At 42.2% G+C, this 22092-nt stretch overlaps 1 protein-coding gene across 2 annotated transcripts; it reads left to right on the top strand.

Moving 5' to 3' along the window:
- The first annotated feature begins 2855 nt into the window (after positions 1-2855).
- On the top strand, positions 2856-21349 carry LOC140998139 (uncharacterized). Of its 2 annotated transcripts, none has more exons than XM_073468311.1 (8): positions 2856-3012; positions 12927-13034; positions 13603-13853; positions 14951-15043; positions 17316-17436; positions 17716-17768; positions 18739-18888; positions 19870-21349. In XM_073468311.1, exons 1-8 carry the CDS (start codon positions 2928-2930, stop codon positions 20056-20058), a joined length of 1050 nt encoding a protein of 349 aa, XP_073324412.1. In that variant the 5' UTR covers positions 2856-2927; the 3' UTR covers positions 20059-21349. The 2 variants fall into 2 exon arrangements, with proteins under 2 accessions (XP_073324412.1, XP_073324413.1); XM_073468312.1 differs by having other exon boundaries at positions 13606-13853.
- Positions 21350-22092: the final 743 nt, after the last annotated feature.

Here is a 22092-nt window from a genome sequence, read left to right on the forward strand (position 1 = left end):
GCAGCATTAGATACGACTTAGCAACGAGATAAACTAGTCCACTCAGCTCATAGAGCCCTTTGACTCGACTATTAGCAAGAAAGCTAAGGTTATGCTAGTAAGTTTCAAAGTCAACAACACTGCGTGCGGTTGATAAGCAGTAAATATAATTTGAGGGTACGTTTAACAACAAGACTGGCGAGATAGCCATGTCATTTTCCCCAAATCAGTATGAGGATTTTCAAAACAAGTGATAGTCCATGTGCACTCGTCGTCGCAGCCTGAAGAGGCGAGTTGTACAGCGGGCGGGATGTGAGATGATCGCTTGTGTTCTGAGGGATGGTTTACTTCTTACAGACTATACAGTGTTGTAAATGAGATATACAATTGTTTTTTATTTACCTCTAACGTCAAGGAGTCTGCAGCCAGCTGATGCCAACACCACTCAATGTAGATACAGCCTACAGTGCATTCATTTAGATTGAGAACAGACAGTTCCAGGTGTCCTTGTATGAAAAGTTCATTGACACCCTCCAGCTAATCAGAACAGAGTATTCACCTAGGCTATACAACAAACATTAAGCGTTGTTTTCTTGTTTTAGGGTTTCGATAAGAAACAGCTGTGCATGTGCGAATGTATATGATTTTATTGTGCAAAAGGGAAGAAAAGAAAAGAACGAGAGGCTGCGTGCAAGTAACAAAAAAAAAGGCATGTTGACAAAATGTTTGGCAACAGCTTAGGATTTTTGCGGTCTGTAAAGTATAGGGGCAAATCTAAAGGGAACTCCTCGTGAGAACGCACACGCACAAAAGCACAACGCTTCTCTTTTGATATCCAAACCGGTTGCCTATATTCTCCTGAGACGCTCCATCATACTTTTCACAAAGCATTTAACACACACGCTCCGAGGTGCGTACACACAAGGCACGGAACTAAAAAGCGTTAAAACACACTCGCGAGCTAAACCAAAACACACACTGCTGTCAGAAGTAATCTACAGCACGAGCAGATATATGATGATTGCAATGTACTGTTACTGAAGAAACAGTGCAGCCGCTAAAAGGGTAAAGGGGGCTATGTTTTTAAACGCCGTAAGCTGCAACAGATGTGCAGAACAGTCAACATACTATAAACAAATAAAGCCATATGAAGCCGGGCCTATAGACTTTAAATCACAGGATGCCAGTGGTAGAAATGTTTTCCAGATTGTCTTTCTGTGTAGGACTGTAAGGAGGAATGCATTTACTTAACGCACGCACTGTCTGCGTCGGCTTCCTGCTCTGTGACCGTGACGAGCTTCTTCGTGACACTTAAGACCAAACAATGTCACAAAGGAAGACGGGAGAGGAAGTTGGGTGTCTAATGATGGAGTTCTGACACAAAGATTTATTATACCTTCGAGTTACAATGACGCAATCGCATTTCCTATATTTAAGTCACAGAAATTGCTACAAAACGAAGGTACAAAGCTTTGTGCAAGAGTGAAAAAAAGAAGGGTACGAGGAGAAATATACAAAGGATAGAGAAGAGGTTGCCAGGCTTTGTCCTGCTGCTCTTTGTTGGGAGTAAAAGGTCTATTCTGTGCAAGATGCTGTGATTCACGAGGACTCAAGTAGCAGAAATACTTAACTAGCTAACAGTCTAATGAATGTTTTACTGGGGTGACATGACTGCTGCTGTCCAGCTGTGGCTGCCGTAATGGGCACACTGCTGATTTTTCTCTTGGGGTTTTCACCAAAGCTCATCTTGAGTCACAGCGAGGGGCCAATTGCCCACCTCAACGCCCCGCTGTTTGAGCTGAATGTTTGATAGGGGTCTGGGTAAGAAGGAAGGAGGGGTAACAGGGAGGAAATGGGGTGACGGGGGGGAAGGAAAGGATGGGGCCAAAAGTGGGACAGAGGGACTATGGGCACTGGGACTGGTATCAAATTACAAGACCGTTTCCCAAGCATGGTAAGATGTAGCGTTGGTCCAGTTTCTTGACTCGCTATTGCTGCTACTTTTTTGTTGTCTAGAAGGGTGGAGCTTTTTTTTTTTAACAAGTCATTTAGCATACCTTCACCAGTGGTTCCAGATGTGGGATTTTACAGAGAGCATGAAGAACTGCTAGCAAAAGTGCTAACAAAAGTAAAGCAAAGAATCCTCAATTTGCAGGGGGGGCTGGGTGCTTTTCAGGACTCTGAAGTGTGAAAGGCTTCAGCAGGATCCTGTGGTGTCTTCACTAGAAGGACGGCTGCTGTTGATTGATGGCCTTACTGAGTGGTGGGGGGCTTTGGGCCACTGAAATGGATTAATATCATTAGCATAACAGTGGACAACACTTTTGTTTCGAGCATGATATTCTGCTCCGCGGTCTATCTCCGTAAGCCTATTAAGGACCAGAGTGTCACTGCCTATTGTCAGCCGTCACCTTTCATTGTGGAGTGGATTACTGCTCCCGTCCAGACAGGGCTCACAGCTCAAGCAGACATTGTAACCCCGGTGGGATGAAGTAATGAGCAGTGATCACCAAAATGTATTCTGCACATGCTGCAGCTTAATTATGGCGGATTCAAGCGCTGAAGCTGCATATTTTAAGTAAACATAAAAAAACTGATTGGTATTTAAAGAATGCTGGATTTTTTTTGGAAAAACACACAACATCCCAACAAGACCCCATTCTCCTCCTTCCCTCCATCTGCCTTGCTTCTTCTAGATGGGTGGGGGCACAGAGGAAGGGTTAAAGTAACCAGTGGAAGACGGGGTGTAGGGCTGGGCCTCTGTAAGGGAGGAGGAGGAGGAGGAGGAGGAGGAAGGGGGGGCTGTATAAAAACTGACAGAACACAAGTGGTGCTTTATCCACCCTGTCCCGCTCTGGGTAAGAGGAAACCCGAAAGTGCTCAGGCTCCACCAGCTTATTTTTTGCTTTCACACTCTTTTCACGGACGTGTGCACGCTCAGGACGAGAATGGCAGCATCATCCGCAAGAAGAACGGACGGGCCCTGCAAAACGTTGGCTTTTGCTTTGCTTCTCACCGCCTCAATCTTGAGCGGTAAGTAGTTTAAAAAGTGCTTAATGCAAACTAGGAGGGTCAACTTTCTATGAGATCGTATGGCCAGCTGCAAAGGAGGGAGGGCCAGGAGGGGTGGGGTTGGGGTGGAGGGAGTGTTTGTTTGAATGGTCTTTGAGTTGAATCCAGGTTTTAACCCTACAACCCTTTTACTCTCTGGAATGCTAACACACTGTCTGCATACTGACAACAAATCTAGAACATGTGAGGCTTCATGTGGTTTGAAAAGGGTTAGATAATGATTTTTCCTTCAGTGTGTGGACAGAAAAACATGACTTTGGAGCACACATGGCAAACAAAGGGATCAATTTAGAGAGAACAGTTGTGTAATTATACAGACGCAGTGTGAAGTCTTTGTTATTTGGAGTAACAATCTTCATTGTGAACTTTTAAATTTAGAGTCTGCTCCTAAAATACAGCTTTCTGCATTTTTTTAGAAATTCCCCTTTTCACTATTCAGTATTAAACCATTTGCGAACCTTCCTCTGCAGCTATGTCTGCTATGTCTTTGACCTGATTCCCATGATCTTCAAGGACTTTGGGAAATGTGTATTTATATTTAGCTGGGTGTAATGCGAGGCCAGCTGAAGTGTGCGTGAGAGGAGGGTGTGGACTTTCGTTGTTAATGTGCATTTCAAATGTGGCTGTGCTGCTTTAGTGAGGCATCAGGGAGCACTAATGATATTAAACTGTGATAAGAAGACATGATTCACCTTCTGGAGCCTTTCATACAGTAGGTATTGATATGAGCATTGTTTCAGATCTCATCTATTGTCTATAATAAACCAATCAACCTCCACTACACCCTCCCTTTATCTTATCATTCCTAAACAATAAATATGGCGCAGCTAATTCAAGTTCAAGTTTCTGATAAAATCGTCAAATTTTACACAAAGCAGCCTGTTTTAACTTTTAACGCAGGTCAAATAAAGCAGCAAACAATGTTTATGTTCTTCCACATGTAAAAAATACTGCTCAGACGCTTGCTTAAGTGTGAAGTTGTTGATCGGTCAGAATTTGTGACTGCAGAGGCAGGAAGAAAATTAAGAAATTGATCATGTTGTTGGAAAAACATCTGTGAAACTTTCGTGATGGATAAGCTGAGCTCAAATAAAAATATACCCAAGTCCAAGTCCAAAATGTCACCAAACAATAAAGCTGCGGATGAACTACAGCTGTACTATAATCTATAGTGCTCTCTGTTGTGGCTGGAAATGAATCATACACTGGGATTGCTTAATTCAAACCTTCTGCCTTGTTCGTGGGATATAGCTTATAGGAATGAGATCATCAGCAGTGGGAGGCAGCTGTATCTGCTTTGGAAAAAGAAACCGCCTTGACATCATCTCAACCTATGGATTCTGGACCACAGGCAGCAAAACTTTTATTCTGCTTCTGAGAGAGGGGAAATAAAAAAATCAATCTCTTGATGTGCACCGCCATGTTTATCTTCTCTGGAAATCACAAGTTGCTGACACGAAGCAACTCTGCAGTTTTGCCAAACGCGCGTGTCAAAAAGATGAATAACAATGCAGCGGATATCAGATATTACACAGATGGGAAACAGAGCGAAGAAAAGGAAGACCACTTAAGTTTGACTGTGTTTCAACTACAGGATGAAGCATCTGTCTCCGGAGTCAGACAAAAACCCTTCTTGCTGAATTGTCTTGTCAACCCCGAAGTTGTGAGCAGGGCAGAGTTATGTAAGAAGAGAAAAGATGGGCTAACTGTACAACTTCACTGTGATGAGGTCAGAGCGGATTCACAGATGTTAGCGAGCGTAGCGGTTACCCAGACAACATGGAGGGGGGTCATGGTCGCAGAGGCTGAACAGGAGATGATCAGGAACATCGGGGGGAAAACCCCTGTTGAGATAAAGCAGACTTAGGTTTAGATAAGTCAATGCAGGGAGTGACAGATGCTTAGACTTACTTTGCTGTCAGTGACATGACTGGAACGTCTAATTCTCAGGAGATTCACTATAAATTTCTCAAAACTGTACTCCCAAACAACTTTCATGAGGCAGTTTAAGCTCTGCCTGTGCTGTGAAGTGGTTGAAGGCGGCTCTCTGGTTAAGCAACAAGCCCTGCCCAACCTCGCTGGCAACCCCGGAGCATGTAATTATGTAAATCATTGTTTGTGTAGTACCCACTGAAGTAACAGATGCTCTTAAGAATCTCAGAAACAATGTCAACAACACAGCACTCATTCCTCTTGTGAGGAAAGTAGCGCGGAGTGAGCCAAGTCAAATCCCAGAGTCAAGTGTGCCAGCGGTGGCAGGCAGACATCTGGATGCACACTCATACACAAGATCCCCCTTCACTCAGGATAGTGTTTTTTATCCCCTTCTAAAAGAAGAAAGGCTGCTTTTCCACTCAGCTTCTTAACAGCTTTGTCTTTGAACTTTTTCCATACTCCATTTACAAACAACCTGTATGTTCCCTGATCTATGAATTAGATACCTCATAGATCACAGAGGGAAGTGAAAGCCTAAGTATAAGCTGCTGGCATGTACTGTAAAAAGTCAAAATGAAATGAATAAATATTTCAAAAGCAGCAAACGAATCTTTACACGTCGACTATGGGCGGCTGTGGCTCAGGAGGTAGAGAGTCATTCACTAATCCCTGGGTTGGTGGTCAATCGCGAGTTCTTCCTGAACCCCAAGAGTGGCGTTATACTTTTTGCATGTTTTTTTCTAACTGACTTGCTTGAGACTTGGACCAAATGACTTGAGTCACATGTCTGGAGGGCATATGCGTAGGACTTGTGCGGGAATTAGCGTACTGCACATGTGCTGTGATCGCTGACCTGTCCACACGGCCAAACCGCTATAAAAAGCCACGGTATTCATCTACACATCTGTGGAATGCGTCCTCCAAGCGCAGTCCAGAAAGCATCCATGTTGTCTACAGCGATGGACGGACCAGCTCCTTGAATTGTGTGTGAGTGTGTGTGTGAATGAGTCTATGAGAGGCAAATTGTAAAGCACTTTGTCTGTTAAGGTATAAAAGCGGCATATGAGTGCAGTCCACTTACTCTGTGCACTCTAGTTTATCGTCTTAATGGCCTATTATGGTTGTTTTTCAATTCCACCCCTGGTTGTGTGTGTGCAGGTATTTACTGGTAGATTTTTTTTAAATCAATGTTAAGCCTCTGAGCTGTTGACGCACAGATCTGCCTCACTCTGCAACAGGATCCTCTGTCTAACAATCTACCTGCATAGACTCAAACCAGACAGGCTCATTCAAGGTAATCCACAAGGCAGAGAGACTGTAATGGGCAGTTGTGAGTTTGTGTGTGTGTTTGGAAAGGGGGGGGGGGCGGGGGTGATATAATGTTCCCAATTGAAAGCAGATGTCATGTTTCCTGATTGTGGTCCCCAGAAATAGGCACCATGCATTCGATAAGGCGCTGCAGTGGCCTCAGGGTTGGGTTGGGTTGGGTTGGGTTGGGTTGGGTGAACGATGCAGCTGAGCAGCAGCGTTGGGTGAAGTAAGTGCTGCCTCCCTGGGCCTGATTGAAACCATGAGATCCAGTTGCTTTCCTGCCAAGAGAGAAGAATGGGCTGGGTTCTGCTATTAATCGCTGTGACAGGAACGACAGGGGAGGGGGCGTAGTGGAGGGGAGGGTCAAGATAGTGGGGTCAGCGGTCTGTTGTTTCAAAGAGGGTAGAGTTGCAGAGCGTGTTTAACCTAAGGGAGCAGGCTCCGATGTCGCATTCCTCAGCACGCTTTAAACTCTCAAATTCAGATTCTCTAAGAGCGGCAGGATATTAAATTATGAAAATACTCCTCATTACGAAAACACTGCAGATAATGCAGATTAGTGTCTAGAAACGGCAGAAAGAGATGACCACTTATAGGGCGGAGGAAGATGAGGACATCTGCCCTTTCTTATAGAGAATTTTGTTATCATAAAAAAAAAACCCAATTATCGAATAATTATGGGAGGTCAGATGAGCAAAGCTTGAATTAAAAATGTATTACAGAGTGATAAGGCTTATAGTTTTTGTTCCACCTTCTATCTTACTTTGAAAATCCATGTTGAGGTGAGTGCAGGAGGGGTGGGGTGGAGGAGGATCCAGTTTCTATTCAATTGACGCCAGAGTGATGTCAGAGAACCTCTGAAGCGGTGCTGGGACATTACAAATTTGAGGCGGGTCAAGAAGCAGCAGAAGAAGGAAAATTACACTTAATGGTAGTTCAATTATGCTCTTTTTTGTTCAGTACTATGATTATTTCAGCATTTCTGAACAATGTGTGCATTACTCTATAAATGCATATAATCACATTTATAGTTCAGAAACACCTACACTTAAATTATTATTCCAAAATCCCACTTGATTGATCACTGCTCTTTAAAATAAAATGGTTTTGTAGTTGATCTGTACTGGTGGGCTGGATGCTGCCCCTTCCCACAGACCCCACTTAAACAACACTGAGCAATGCATCCATGCATATCCTGTAGGCACATACAAAAGGAATATTTCAAGGACGGGTAATATAAGAGGAGGCCATATGTCTCAAGAGTGTTTACAGAAGCTGTCTTCGTTGGACAGACTCTCACACACTCAGTCAAAACAGCAGACAACTACATTCAGATTTAAAACCAGTGGAAAAATGCGTTTTGGCACTGGTGAAAGGCGCCAAAACTTAATTCGACGACGGAAAGATGTGAGATGAATTGGAAGGCAGGAAGGCTGCTAGTAGAGCCTCAATCATTGGGACTTTGACACGGTGGTCCAATAACCTGTGCAGACCATTATCACCTCACCATGCCCCATTACACAGCAAAGGGTTTTTCCCGACAGAAAGAGGCAGAGGCCGGGGGCCAGAGGGGTATAAGGCCAGATTTTTCGGTTTATTTCTCCTGAACACGTAGCTGTCGACTTCTCTGGAAGCCAGGCTGGGACTAAAGGCCAAAGCCAGATGGCTCATGTTTCCCGTGTAAAGACACACAAAAGAAGGTGCATGGTGAGGGATGTGCAGTGGTTTCAGATGAGTGGTGGGCGTGCAGCTGTGCAACATTTAAATTTGAAATGATGAAACTTCTATGGAAACCTCTCGTTAAGTAGAACACATGTGGACAGCGAAGAACTCAACTGGTCAAGTTTTTACAAGAGGCACAAGAAGCAGAAATGCAAAATTATGCAAAGAATACGGAGCCTGTGCGCGTTTAGCCTTTACATACACTATGACCCACACTTAAGAGATTATAAGCAGGGCCAGAGAAGAGAAAGTAGCTGTTAGCATAAGGCTCTTGGCATGTTGCTATACATTACATTATATGGTGTGGGGAGGTGTGAGGGCTGCAGCCTCCATCTCACCTCGATAGATGCCTGAGATTAGCTGTGCGTGACTGGGAGAGGGCGAGCAGACATGGAGGGTTGGGAGGGAGAAGGGCGTGGAGCTGCAGGCTTGTCCTCTTCCAAAGCCTGCCACATTCCTCCATCCGGAGTCCCAAGAGATGGGGGGTTTGGGGGGGGTAGAGCATTTCCAGACCGCAGCCGTCACTCAGAGCAATATGGTGGGAAAAATCTTCAAGAGAGCAGTGAAGTCAGGGCCCGGGCTGGAGAACACATGGAGTCAGGGCTGATTAGGTTTGTCGTGCTTGTGCAATGATAGCGAGACACATGACTGATGTGTCGACTGATGACGCAGATCTTGGCTGCTTCTTTAGCGTTACACAAAAAGAAGGAATGAAAGACAAGTCTGTGTGGGTGAGGCTGATACAGTATGCGTAAGTGGAATGGTTCAGCCGAATCCGTAAATGACTACCTTTAGTTGAGTTATCAAGTGGAGAGTAGAGGGCTGTGAGGTGGTGACGGGTTCAGAGGGCAAACTGTCAGGAAGTGTGCTGACAGGGGACACCGCTGTATCAATTACAGCACGGAAGGTACACGTCAAAGCTACAATCTAATCCAAAATAACAAGGAAGCTGCCTGCACGTCCTGTTTTCATATACAGTAAAGTAATATGAGCAATGCGAGCAAGAATTCATGGTTAATGTGCAACAAGCCCGAAAAAAAACAAGAATTTGTCTGAAATTAATAATAGCCAGACTTCTATTCTATAATGAAAACTAAACAATAAAAATGTGGTCACCCAGATCCTGCTGTTTCTCTAAATGTTGGTCATAAGAGGCAATTATATACGAGGTTTCATTCCATCTGGGCTCTGGGCTGTCAGGAACATTTGTTTGTGTGTAATGAGTGATGAATGGCCGGAGAGCTGGACACAGTTTACTGGCAGTGTTGCAAGAGGACAGGCTGTGAGGCCAAACAAGTGTGTTTTGCTTTATGAAAATGTAGCAGGCGAGTTTTACAAGTGCGCTCGGTGTGCCATGACATCATTAGCACAGGGCTAGTGAAACAGTTGCTTTTTTTACAGTTTGGATTTAAAACCCTCTTTAATCCGTCAAACTCAAATGTGCTGTATAAACGGGAAATTGTGTTAGAATAATGTCACTTAAATTGTGGTTCTCTCCTCTTTAAAAAGAAATGCAAATTCATTTCCTGCGACTCAACACAAGATCTCACCAATATCCCATCAGAGGCCGCCCCAAAACCCCAAACTGTTACTCTTAACTAAACATACCCATCACTGACAGCCTCACCCTCCCGTCCACTACAAATCACCCGATGACATGAGCTGTAACAACACATTTCAGCCTCTGCAGTCTTACACTCCCGTGTGTCCCATTTGTATGAGAAAACCTGATTTATGCCCGACCATCTCACCCATTTTAAACCTCATCCTTTCCGGTAAAATAAACAGACAGACCACCCAGAGATAGGTGAGGGAGGGGTGGCAGCTGTAGGCTACAGACTACAGCCTAACAAGGTTAGGGAGTCCTTGACCTGTCGCTGGTACACACCCACGCTAATGCTCCTAATGGTAAACCAGAGACGCCAAGGATAGTGAGATGAGGTGATAAACCTGGCAACATTCTGGCTCCATAATGAAACTTGAGCATGTCTACAAGAGATCTTACTCCCCTTTTATTGTAGGTTTGACGTGGGTGAGGAAAGTGCAAAATTATTTAGAGGTCAGTGACTCTGATGTATCTTCTTATTTATTTAAACTGGCTACTAAGTGTCGGTTTATTCCCCCGGTTTAGATACTGTATGACAGACAGCTGCAATGGACAGTTGCTAACACTAAGCATACCAGAAGACCTCCCTGGAGATTACTGCCCCACCTGCCAGCACGGCACACACAGTGTTTACTCTGTACTTGCGGCACCTGTCTGTCACAATGATTTATCAAAGGAAGTCGGTGGACATGTGTCACAGTACCACTACTGTGTGAATATATGGGCCTCGTGTGTGAAAACCACAAGTGTTGACTGGAGTCAGTGCTGACCAAGAGGAGGCAACAGAGGGCAAGAGAGGAGAAAAACAAGTCACATTGTACAAGGAAGGCAAAAGGAGGCTTTAAGTAGGGAGCATGCAGTGTTAAGGAAACCTACAGAAAATAAAGTAGAAGTGTTTTACTTGGAATTTTTTGGTGCATTTAAGAGTATTCAGTTTGTTTTGTTTTTTGTAGTATATGGCAAAAAAAACATATTACAATGTCCAATTGTATTTTGAGCTAATGTTTTACAGTCACATATGATCAAACTGAAAACAAAATCAGTGATTAAATACAGTCTTAATGTAAACAAACTGGCAGTAAGATCCATTTCAACAGGGGGCAGCACACTGCAATTACAAACCTGAAATGAATCATAAACTCAATCTGGCATCAGTGAGCAATAACACGGTGAGAGAGTGAGAAGTAATGAGATCTGCAGAGGTAAAGCATTATGGGAATGTTTTGAGAGTGAGGTAATGCTGTTGTTGTTAGACAGAGAGAGGGAAATCTGGCTAAAAGGAATGCATGCTGGGTATTTGGGTTTGATATCTGGATACTACCCTTGCAATTACACCTGAGTGAATCAGTGTGGCTGCAGGGCGTGGTATATTTTACAAATTAGCACAGAGAATGATGTGATTACAACTCTGCAGGTGAAATAATTTATGGCTGAAGGAACCCGAGTATAGATATCGAACCTAGACTTTGATTTAGTGTTAAAATTTATCAAGGAGTCTTACTTCAAAGTCATACAACTCCCTGTAAATGGAAAAGGGTATAATGGCCTTTTACATTATTCAAAAATGTGGAAAAAGTGATGTTTTCAATGGCATCATTACCTGGCACCTTTCAGCGGGACATTTTAATCAGGGCATTCTTCTGTTTAACAGGGCTGATGGAAAATCATTCCACTCCACATTAATATATTTCGGGATCTTATTTTGTATGTCCCATTCGTGCCTAACCTAAAGTGAATCACTGTGACCGCAGGATCTTTTGTAAAAACCTTAGTGTGGAAGATTGCATTTCAAAGTTAATGACTTCATGACGTGATCCATGGATCTGAGGGCATCAGTTATCTACTTATCTATTACCTAATCTTCCATCCCTGCAGAGGCCTCTCGGGGCACAAAGAAACCTTACTGTGGGTTTTCACACACCGCATGAGTTCATGCATTACAGTGATAATTGATGTGAAGATTCAGTCGCTCACTGGTAAAAACTGCAGACCATCTAAGCTATGAGCTACTACCTTCAGTTACAACTTTATCAAGTCACGCTTGCAGAACGATAACAAGCTGATGTTGGAAAATACCCATTATGTGTAGCTGTGCTCAACACACACAAAAAAACTACAATTCTCATCAGCCTATATCACAAAATAGTTGCCACAGACAACATGTCTTTGTTCGTACATCCCATTCGTTTTTTGTTTGGATACGAGTGCTTTTTTAACCTTCGGGTAGAGATCAATTAAACCATTAAAGAGGTATTTCACTGCTGGAGAAATGGCTTTTCATAAAACTGGGCTGTCTATGCAGAAGAAACACGCAAATATATTAGGATCACTAACCGCTCTGGCTCCTGGGTGATGTACTACTGTACAAGCTGGGTGGCGCTTGGTTTTTGGCTGTTTTCAAGCAGGACACAAAATGATCAAAAACGTTCTCGTATTACAGCTACACTACAGTACACTGAAATATGTTTCTAAAGAGATATGAAGTGCAGTAAGAGAATCCTGATTCATATTGGATCAGCACTGCCTAATGTTACAATTTGGTCTGAGTTTTGCGAGCCACCCCTCTCTCAATCAGGCTTTTTTTTCCTAGGACGCATAGTGACGATTACGTTTGCTCATCCAGTCATAGTGAACAAACGTTCTTGATGTCAAACCCAAGAGAGTTGGGGTAAGGCACAGGGGTGGTCGTTAAAGGGCTGCTATGATTGGATGATTCCACCACCCTCCTAGGAAAATAAAATGTGTCTGTGTAGGTGGGGATAGAGAAAGGCAAAGCTTCCCTTTAAGGCGAAAGGCAAAATGGAAAACTGTCCGCTGAAAGTGAACACAAGTGGAGTTTGGCACATAAATTATAAACCCTGACATAAAAGCTGACAGACAACCACAAAAGGACATTTAAAAGCTAAACAGAACTCATATAAATCCATCTAGTGTGAACCAAACCGTTCTGGTATGCACCACATCTTTATAATATTGGAAATTAGTTATATTCCTCAAAGCATGTTGTCATGAGATGACAGATTTCCCTGAGAAGCTCATAGCATTCGTCCCAGTGGGAGCGTACAGGAGGTCAGGGCTTTTGCCTCGGAGGACCAGTCCTGGTCTTGTTCTGGGGGACAGTTTATTTGCTCAGGCTGAGCAGACGAGGGATTGGTCCGCTATGATTTATGTCATGTCAGTATGCAAAGGAGTTTTTCTCACTGATTTAATTGCATGCCATTGCAGCTTTGTAAATGAGAATTTACTTCGAAATGTGAATTTTTCAAACAAGGTGACATAAGGTTTTCTTCTGATGTTACAGCTGGAGTTATGGCACAGGATGAGGAGGTCGTCACGGCTACGGCGCCACCTGTGGAAGCAATGCCTAATGTACGAGGAGACATGATTCCAAGGGCAACTGAAGCTCCCGGTAAGAAACATTCGTCTGTAAAGATATTTTATAGGTTGGCACTATAGACTGATTTATCAGCACAGATGAAGGGCTCACTTATGGGAAAAACAAGTCGATTTGGCAGTCAGTCTGTGTGTGTATTGGTGCTGATTGATCAACTATATGAATATATTTAAACCCTCTGTAAACACAGCCAAGTCAATCATACATCCAAGCAATTAAAGACATACACATACCACCACAAGTCTTGTTTTAATGACACCATACAGTTCAATAAATCAAGATTTGAAAGACTGTGGAGATAAAAACAGGCCAGAGCTACAATAACTCCAACATACATGTCCTAAATAAGCAGTACTACTGTAATGCAAAATCCTACCCAATATATCACAATTTAAAATGTCAGCTTATTGCAGCTGAAATGACATCACCTTTCAGACTTCATAATAACCTCAAACCAACCACGTGTCTCCATCAACCTTTAAACCAAACCTCAAAATACATTAATAAACTGTTAACTACATGTCCTGCCTGAAAGCCCATGGGTGCTGTTACATATTTATCAAATTACCTTAAATTGCTTTAGCAGAACCAGAGGATCCACAAGTCCAAGTCCTGGTTTTCCCTACACCGGGACCTCTGCCACCGACTGAACAGACTACAGCAGCAGCAGCTACAGATGAGACCGAAGACAATCAGGAAACTCCAGCTCCACAGGAGGCAGCCGAGGAAGTGGAGATAAAAGTTGAGGTACATACTGAAGCACCAAAAAATGTGGCAGAGGAGACCCACGGACCTATGCCTGCCAGAGGCGACGGCCCCGCCAACAAACCACAGGTAAGATAAAGAAGTTCCTGCAGAGCACTCAGTCTGTAACACACTAATGTAGATATGCAGTCTGGCTGTATGTGTAGGTTATATTGACAGAGACATGTTATCTTATCGTAACTGGTGAGTGTCACACATTCAAAAAGAAGAACCTCTTTGAAAAAGGTGTAATATGTAAGAATTGGCCACCTGTTGAATTCATACTCCAAACAAACAGGGGGCAGCATTTCACCAGAGTAACTGCTAACTGATGCTATAACTGTAGCTGCCGTTAGCTAGCGAGCAGTTAGCCGTGCAGCTAACGGTCTGGACTGGGAACTCGGAGCAGCAGGGGAGTGACGGTGTTCACACCACTAGAACAGGAGCGTGACAGGCCGGGGCTAGCGGGTTAGCATGCTATCTTCTGTAGATATCTCTGCAACAATACATAGACATAACATCAAAACTTCAAAGTCTGTTATTTTAAACACAGAGCCCCAAATAACAATCAAATACCAGTAACGTATATAAACTTAATCAATATTATCCATTACTAGTTTTATTTTGGCATGGTGGCATACGTTTTTCACATCAAAATTATGAATTTTTTTAAATGACATTTAGATATAACAATATTTGCAAATGGTGTACAAGCAGGGATGAAATACCAGTGGTATTTCTTGCACAAGAAAATAAGTGTATTAAAATGTAATGTGGAGAAGTGCGTCTCTGCGGGCTACAAGTCTCGTCTTGTTTACAAATGTTGTGCTTCCAGACAAAATTGGATACAGATTTGTAGTGTATGAATAATTGATCATGATCCCAAAACCAGTGGGGAAAAAACAAAAAGAAAATCAGAGGTGGTGAAACAATTTTGTTACCAACCTACAAAATATGTTGTGCTATAGGGAAACATTTGGATATATCTTATTACTCTTAAATTGAATTATAACATAATACAAAAGAATGTGCTCATGATGGAGTGAGAATTCAGTTGTAAATGACCATCATACTGCATATTGTAACGTGTTGAAAGGCCTAACAATTCTCTACATGCTGATGATATGCAGGATGCTACGAAGGGGAAAGTTGTGCGATAATTAAGCAGTTCTTGTTTCTCTCTGCAGCCGGTGCCAAAGGATGATGTTGTCTGTGTGAGCAAAGAGGCGGTCCAGGACAAAAACGCTGTCAAACTGAAACTCAAGGCTTCATCCAACTGTGTAAGTTCAGAAAACACCTTTTGTCCTTTTATGTACCTGCATATGTGTGGTGTGAAATAATAATCCATTTGTGTGGCAGAACAGAAAGGAAAAAGGGGTGTTTTTGGTTTAAAGATGATATTTTTCAGAGGTATTAACAATACAGCAGAGAGGGCTGAGACAACCTGTCAGGGGCCACACAAACCAAAAAAACTGCACAAGAAAGGAAAACAGTCTCTAGCTTGGTTTTGATGGCATTCCCAGTTGGCTATCATTGCTTAACATAAGCTCAGCAGGAAATTCTTCTGTATTTAAGAGTCAGTGACTGTTACATCTGTGGCCCATAAATCTGTGAATCTACAGATAAACCGTGTCCATCCTTTTTAACGTCTATTTCTTGGAGATGAAAGTCCGAGAGACGGCTGTTGCATGTGAGTCAGGGTATGGATGGGCTGTGAGGGCAGAGGGAGAGGAGCAACGATGGGTGGGCAGAATGTGAAATGTATAGAGGCCTGAAGCAGCAGCGTGGGCGCGTGTGTTTGTGCTTGGAAACACAAATTCTTCAGTGTCAACAGATAACAGCTTTGAGGTCTACAGGAACCACAATGCCTATGTGGAGGTCTGATCCCGCTAGATTTGATTTCAGCTATCTATATAGCCTGAGCAGAAAATGCATTATTCAACAGTCAAACAGTGCATAAACAGCTGTAAGCAGTATAATAAACAACAGAGGGTACACATACAGAGACGTCAACTTACACTCAACATACCCAGAATTACTGTCAAGCCAAGCCAAGACATAGCCGAGTGTCTTTCCATCATTATACTGGTGAATGTGTTTATTTTGGCTTTATCCAACCTGATTTGAGTCATTTACTGCAAATCTAACCAATTTAAATGTCAGTACTTGCAAGATGACTCAACTGGAGTCTAAAATGAACCGTTTCAAAGGTTTGGCATTTCTTGCAATATAATTTCAAAATAAATTATGGTTTAATTAGAGTCAGAGAGTAGTAACTAAGCCTGGCCTGAACTCGACAGGCGCTCTGTTTTTTTACATCCAAACCCGACTCAAGCCCAACTTGCCTGTTTACCCTATTACAGACATGCACAGTGTAGTTGACCATGAAGAGGCAACTTGTATGCACAGATATAAAATTAAAACATATACATAAATATATGTCTATTGAAATGACGTCAAAGCACGTAAGCTATTTAAATGTTTCTTAAAGACATTATTATGTAAAGGTAATATTGCTCAGTGATGATGGTTGAAGCACTTGAGAGGATCTGAAGGCTTTGATAATGGTGTTGTTTATTAGGTTGATTTGGTTCTGAAATGGATTCTGTAGTTTCGTTTCTCCTGATCTCGGATATCATATGAGAGAAAGATGGAGTTGTAAATAAAACAGGTTTTAGTGATATCTCGATCCAGCCGAGTGACAGAGACGATCAGCTCGTGTTTCAAAGTAAGCAATTTTACTGCCACTGCCGAGAAAATGTTAAGATCAAATTTCATGATGTATTTAAATACACAGAGATCACATGAGGAGCGTGTTACAAACAAATATTTCCAGATGGAGGTCACTGGGTCTTGCCCATAGCTACACAGTCTTGTAATAGAACCATCTGTCCTCTCCAGAACTGGGATTAAGGGCTCCTACAGTTAGGCAGATTTAGGATGTCTAGATCAGATTACATCAGGGAAAAGGTTGTGCACATGGTTGTGATAACTGTTATTGGATTAAAGACACATAAAAAAAAAGGGTGATGGGATTAGGCGTCGAGTCAGAGTTGTATTTTTCATTCGTTTCTAATTCAAATTTGATTTTTCATGTCTGTTTTCATTTCAGTTGATTTTTTATTGCTTACTTGTGTTTAGTTTTTTTTAATAATAATATGAGGGCTATTTGTAAAAGGCAAGATTGAAGAAGTTCAGAAGAAGTTATTACAATATGAACACAACACTTTGAGAAGTGACACACAGTCATTTGAACATCCCAGTCTCAACATACACATCAATGCTTCCTCATGCTTGTTATGTTTTATGTTTTTTGAGTACACATTATCATTTTAGTTTGTCTTGTCTTCTTTTCTAAACTTTTAGTTTTAACTATAATAACCTTGAATGCAGTTGAAGATTCAAGGTGATATTGAAAGTAGGCGTTGTAACTTTTCACTGAATGTCGCATGGCAAAATATGCAAACTACATTTCCATAAAATTTTACTGTTTGCATGTTGAAATGCAAATTGTTCTAACACTTGTTAACCTTTGTTTTGTTCTCCTTGCAGGAAGACACAAAAGTGAAAATTGAAAGTGTTCAGCAGGAGCTGTGTGGTGAAGACTGTAAACTAGAGATCTTCCAGGAGGACAACTCGGACGAAATTCTTGTATCCGGAAAATATGTTGAAGGTCAGTCGTGTTCTTTTGGTAATTAATAGGATAAAAAGATGGACAGAGCACATTGTTACATCTCATATATTATACACTCAGACGATAATATCTTTAGCCTCAGATAAGAACCCATTATGCGGCTGCATTGTAAGTTTTGAATAGCAGTATTTAGTCCCCTCTTAACCTGATTCAATATCTGCTCCATTGCACCAAGCTTTGAAAACTTCAATCCTTTCAGTTATTTAGCATGTCTACTTCCACTTCTGTGAATGCAAATGTTTCTTTTTTTACTTGCAGATGATGTTGCTGGCATGGCTAACAAGTTCAACAATGACAACATCAAAGATAAGGTACAGTAACACTTACATTAATGAAGTACTCTACACATGATCCTGCCCTTATATATATATTTATTAGTGTTATTGTAGCAGTTCAGTTCAGTCGGGAACTGTAGGGTCATGATTACTGTAAGTGTTTGACTGTGGTTCATTCCAGTTCATATCTTTTTTATGGGCTAACCAAGGCGCTGACGAAGCTGGTGCTCACTGTCACATGTCCGGCCAACATCACACCATGAAGAGTCTGTAAAATACGCATCCAGTTGTAAATATGCAAAAAACTCAGCCGCTATAATTTTGCCGGCTGACTCATGATGAAACTAGACGGGGAAAATTACACAAGGGAGAAGAAAAACACTGAGTCTGGAGACTTTTCCAAAGGCTTCAAGCTGTTAGGCTGACAGTTTGTGTGACAAACAAAAAGACCACAAACAATCCGCTTGTCAGCTGCAAAACATTTCTCCTAGTACCTAGGGAACAATCTCGGGTTATGGGTGTGCCTGTCACACCCCTCTGTCTTTTTGCATTCGACATACACTTCATTTCGCTCGTTGCTCAAACATCTACTGAATGACCTTTCTAGCAATTTACCAGCGTTTCAGCCAAACAGTCACTCTTTATTATACCCTCTACGGTCTGCTAACTGGCATCTTTTTGTTTTGACACCGCCTTGAAGCCAAAGGAAATACTGCCAATTCTTTAGTCACATATCCGTAAACAAAGGTTTGGGTGGGGTTGTTTTTTTCCTCTAACTTTCAGTAACAGTAGACAAAACAGTCACCGGATAATGATAATCTCCCTCCTGCCTCCTTCTCCTTCTGAGTACACCTGAACATGTGCATCGTGTCTCGTGTTGTCATGTGTGTCAGATTCAGTTTGTACAGAGTGTCTGATGATTTGTTGGGTTTGCTAGAGGCACTGTGATTTTTACTTGGTATAGACACAATGTGAACACTTGACTCATGTAAGTTTGTTTTGTTAGACTGATGTGGTGGAGGCGGCTCCTCGTTGGGGGAAGAACTCTAAGTTGGTGCTGGTGTCCCTGCTGCTGACTGGCCTGTTGCTGGCTGCACTGCTGGTGGCTGGTTATTACCTCAAGACCCACCGCAAGAACTCCAAAGGAGTCAGACTGGTGAGTAGAAAAAGAGGGAGGTGTGTCCCATTGTTAATATCTAATGAGCTGAAAAAAACAGCAATATCTTGTGCGTGTAAACATAATCATTGTTATCCTCTTATTTATGCTACATTTAATGCACTCGTGAGGTTACCTATCAGACAAAGTGTACTGATGGAGAGCCTGGCTTCCTTAAAAAGAAATCTCACCTGGACCAACATCTTCTTCCCGCCCTGTGTTGCCCCCTCCATTGCGAGTAAAGAAATCCAACACGGGGTGGCAATGAAGCAACCGCCTTTACTGACTTAGCCTAAGATAATTTGGTTCCACGAGATCCAGTTCATGGAGGAAATCTTACCCTGCACTGTTTATTTGAAAGGAGAGCATATGGATTTGAGGTCAAACGTATGGTTATTATCCTGCGGTCAATTCCTCACTCAAGGGAGGACATGCTTGACTCACATGTCCCTTAACTGAAAGCAGCACTGAGTGCATTTTCTACTTCAACCTCTTGCCAGGGGGCTACAGATGGTTCTAGTTTTTTTTTTTCTCTCAAGCTCATGACATCATTTTTTAAAAAGCGTTTACATATGGGGGCACGCCCATGTGATGGTTTCGATGGAGTAGATTGCCAAATTGCCTTTGTTTGCTCTCTTATTTATTAAATACGTTTCTGTCACAGGTGTCAAATATAATCCTCAAAGTTTTTGCCGACAGACACACCAAACTTTAACAAAGGCCTCACATTTTCAGCTAGAAGCAACAAGCACGTGTGCTTATTGTTAACCTCCTAACAGTAAAAACAATTATCGACGCCCTCCCGAGTGCACACACAGCTGAAACCCATAAACCTCATTAACCAAGAATGCATTTGTTTATTTTAGAACAACACCCACTTGTTTGCATGTCATATTTGAACAGTAAAATTAAACTTGTTGGTGTTTGTTTCTTAACCCTGTGTGAGCTCTGATATCAGTGTTGTCTCTGCGTTTTTCTTAGGCCGAATCTTTCCAGGTGGATGAGGAGAACCAGGCCAATACCCTGGTTTCTGTGGCTCCCCTGCCCCAGGAGCCCCTCGACAAGCCCACCGTCAATGGCGAGTCTCCACCAGAAAACGGGACCAACCCTGCCCCCACCACAAACGGACACTCTGCCACCCAGACCCCCGTGGCTGACACAGAGATGTGAATCGTGACACCCCTGACCTCCTGTCCAACCCAACACCCATTGGGACACACCACCCAACAAGCCCCTCCGCTGCCTCAGAGACTGTCCACACACTGAGACAAACTCACAAGAACCCATTAAATACATTCAGCTTCCCCCTTCCCCTCTTCAACCTGCACCTCTCGGGACGACGACAACAACGATGAACTCTCACGACAATAATGACAATGCCTGTAATGTGAAAAGATTGGGATCACTGGCCTGTGCTGGTGTAAAGAGGAGCCAACAGTTCAATCAGCTGCCCTGACTTCTGTCTAGTTGTAACAATCAATATAAAATCACCAAATAATGCCAAATATGTGCTGTTGATCCCAGACGAACAAGCAGAGAACGCTCGATTATTTCAATCCACAACTGTGGTGCAATGAAGCCAGGCAGTTGTGAGGAGACCATTTTTTGTACCTGTTGTAAAAAAGGACTGACGCTCACTGCTTGATTGTTTTTTTTTTCTTCTATGTGATTCAGGAAATGTTTTTCAAGCCTTTCTTCTTGCCTTAAGCTTGTTCGACCTATTGAGTGTGAGAAGGTCAGAAAAGAACCAAATGAAAGCGATCTATCAAGTTTGAATTGACTCAACGTTTGATATTTTCTTGCAGATTGTTTCCAAAAATTGCTTGTTATTGTTGTAAAGACCAGTTGACACAGAATAAAGAATGTACAAAATAGTTAAAAGATAGCTAGCAACAAGCATGCTCTTTGGTTTTACTGAGGAATGGAATAATGTGACCAAGCTATTCATAACATGGAAATGTCAGCTGTAAACTATTTGCCTCAGTGCTTTAGACAGACAACTTAACCTTGAGAACTACTGACTTTGGTCAAAATTTAACTGGGATCGGTTGCAAAGTACATTTCTGTTTTTGTGGTCGCCATGTGATTTTCATGGCGACATCAGTGTACTGTTTTTTAATGCTAATTTTTCCTACTCTCAGTACTGTCTTTGGGAATGGTGACAGGCAGCAGCATTTTTAAATTCAGAGAACAATGAAGAACACAGAGTTTTTATGTTGCTGCTCTGGTAAACACAATCACTGCCATGAGATTCCTACACAACATAAAGCAGGTTCAGCATTCCCAAAACCGCCTTTATCTCCTTGTTGATATAAAACATTTTCTACATGAGTGGTACACATTTCTTAGCTTGTCTTTTAAACAACTGGCTGCTTTCGTAATGTGCTGCATGTGTAAATAAGCCTGCTTTCTCTGTCAGTAGTAACTGTGCTTGACTCATAAACTGTGATTGTTTACAATATCTCTGTGGGTTGTCTTTAGCTTACTTGCGTTGTGTTTACTTGATTTATGAACAGAAACATTTAAACATATACATAAAAAATCCTGCACACCAGCTCCAGTAAAATAACCTTTTTCATATTGTAAACTGCACAGCTGTACTCAGGAAAACAAGCAGCAGAACACACACAGACACACACACACAGTCTTGTACCCTCCTTTACATGATGCATTCCTTTGCCCCTTACCCTAACCTCAACCATCACAACCCTAACCCTTACCATAACCCCAATTCTAACCTGACATGTTAAATTAAGTCTTAACGTTCAATTTGCCTTTTGAAGTTATGAAGACAGGCCTGGTCTGGATGGTACAGCGACGTGCAGGATTGTAAATATATACAGTTCTACTGCATATCCCAAACCTATGACATCTTTAAGTTGACCAAGATACTTAATATCTGTTGTCCACCATCTAAATATAGAGCTGTGAAGTACAGTACAGATGACCAGTTAAAATATGTCTGTGGCTGTTTTAAATAAGATTATGTGGAAAATGGCATTTTATGCGATTTGGAGGCCCCCACAGTTTTTGAGTGTGACACCACTGTGGTAAATACAAATAATGTCTCAGCTGTCTGAGACGTTGCTGATCTGATATTTCCCCCTTAGTTATTTGTAAACATTTGAATGTCCTTAATTTGTGTATTTATATCTTTGTTTATCTTGTGTATTTCCATAAAAGCCAAGCATGCACTGTGATTGG

Source organism: Pagrus major, chromosome 6 (genome assembly GCF_040436345.1).
Source record: "Pagrus major chromosome 6, Pma_NU_1.0".
NCBI classification, from domain to species: Eukaryota; Metazoa; Chordata; class Actinopteri; order Spariformes; family Sparidae; genus Pagrus; species Pagrus major.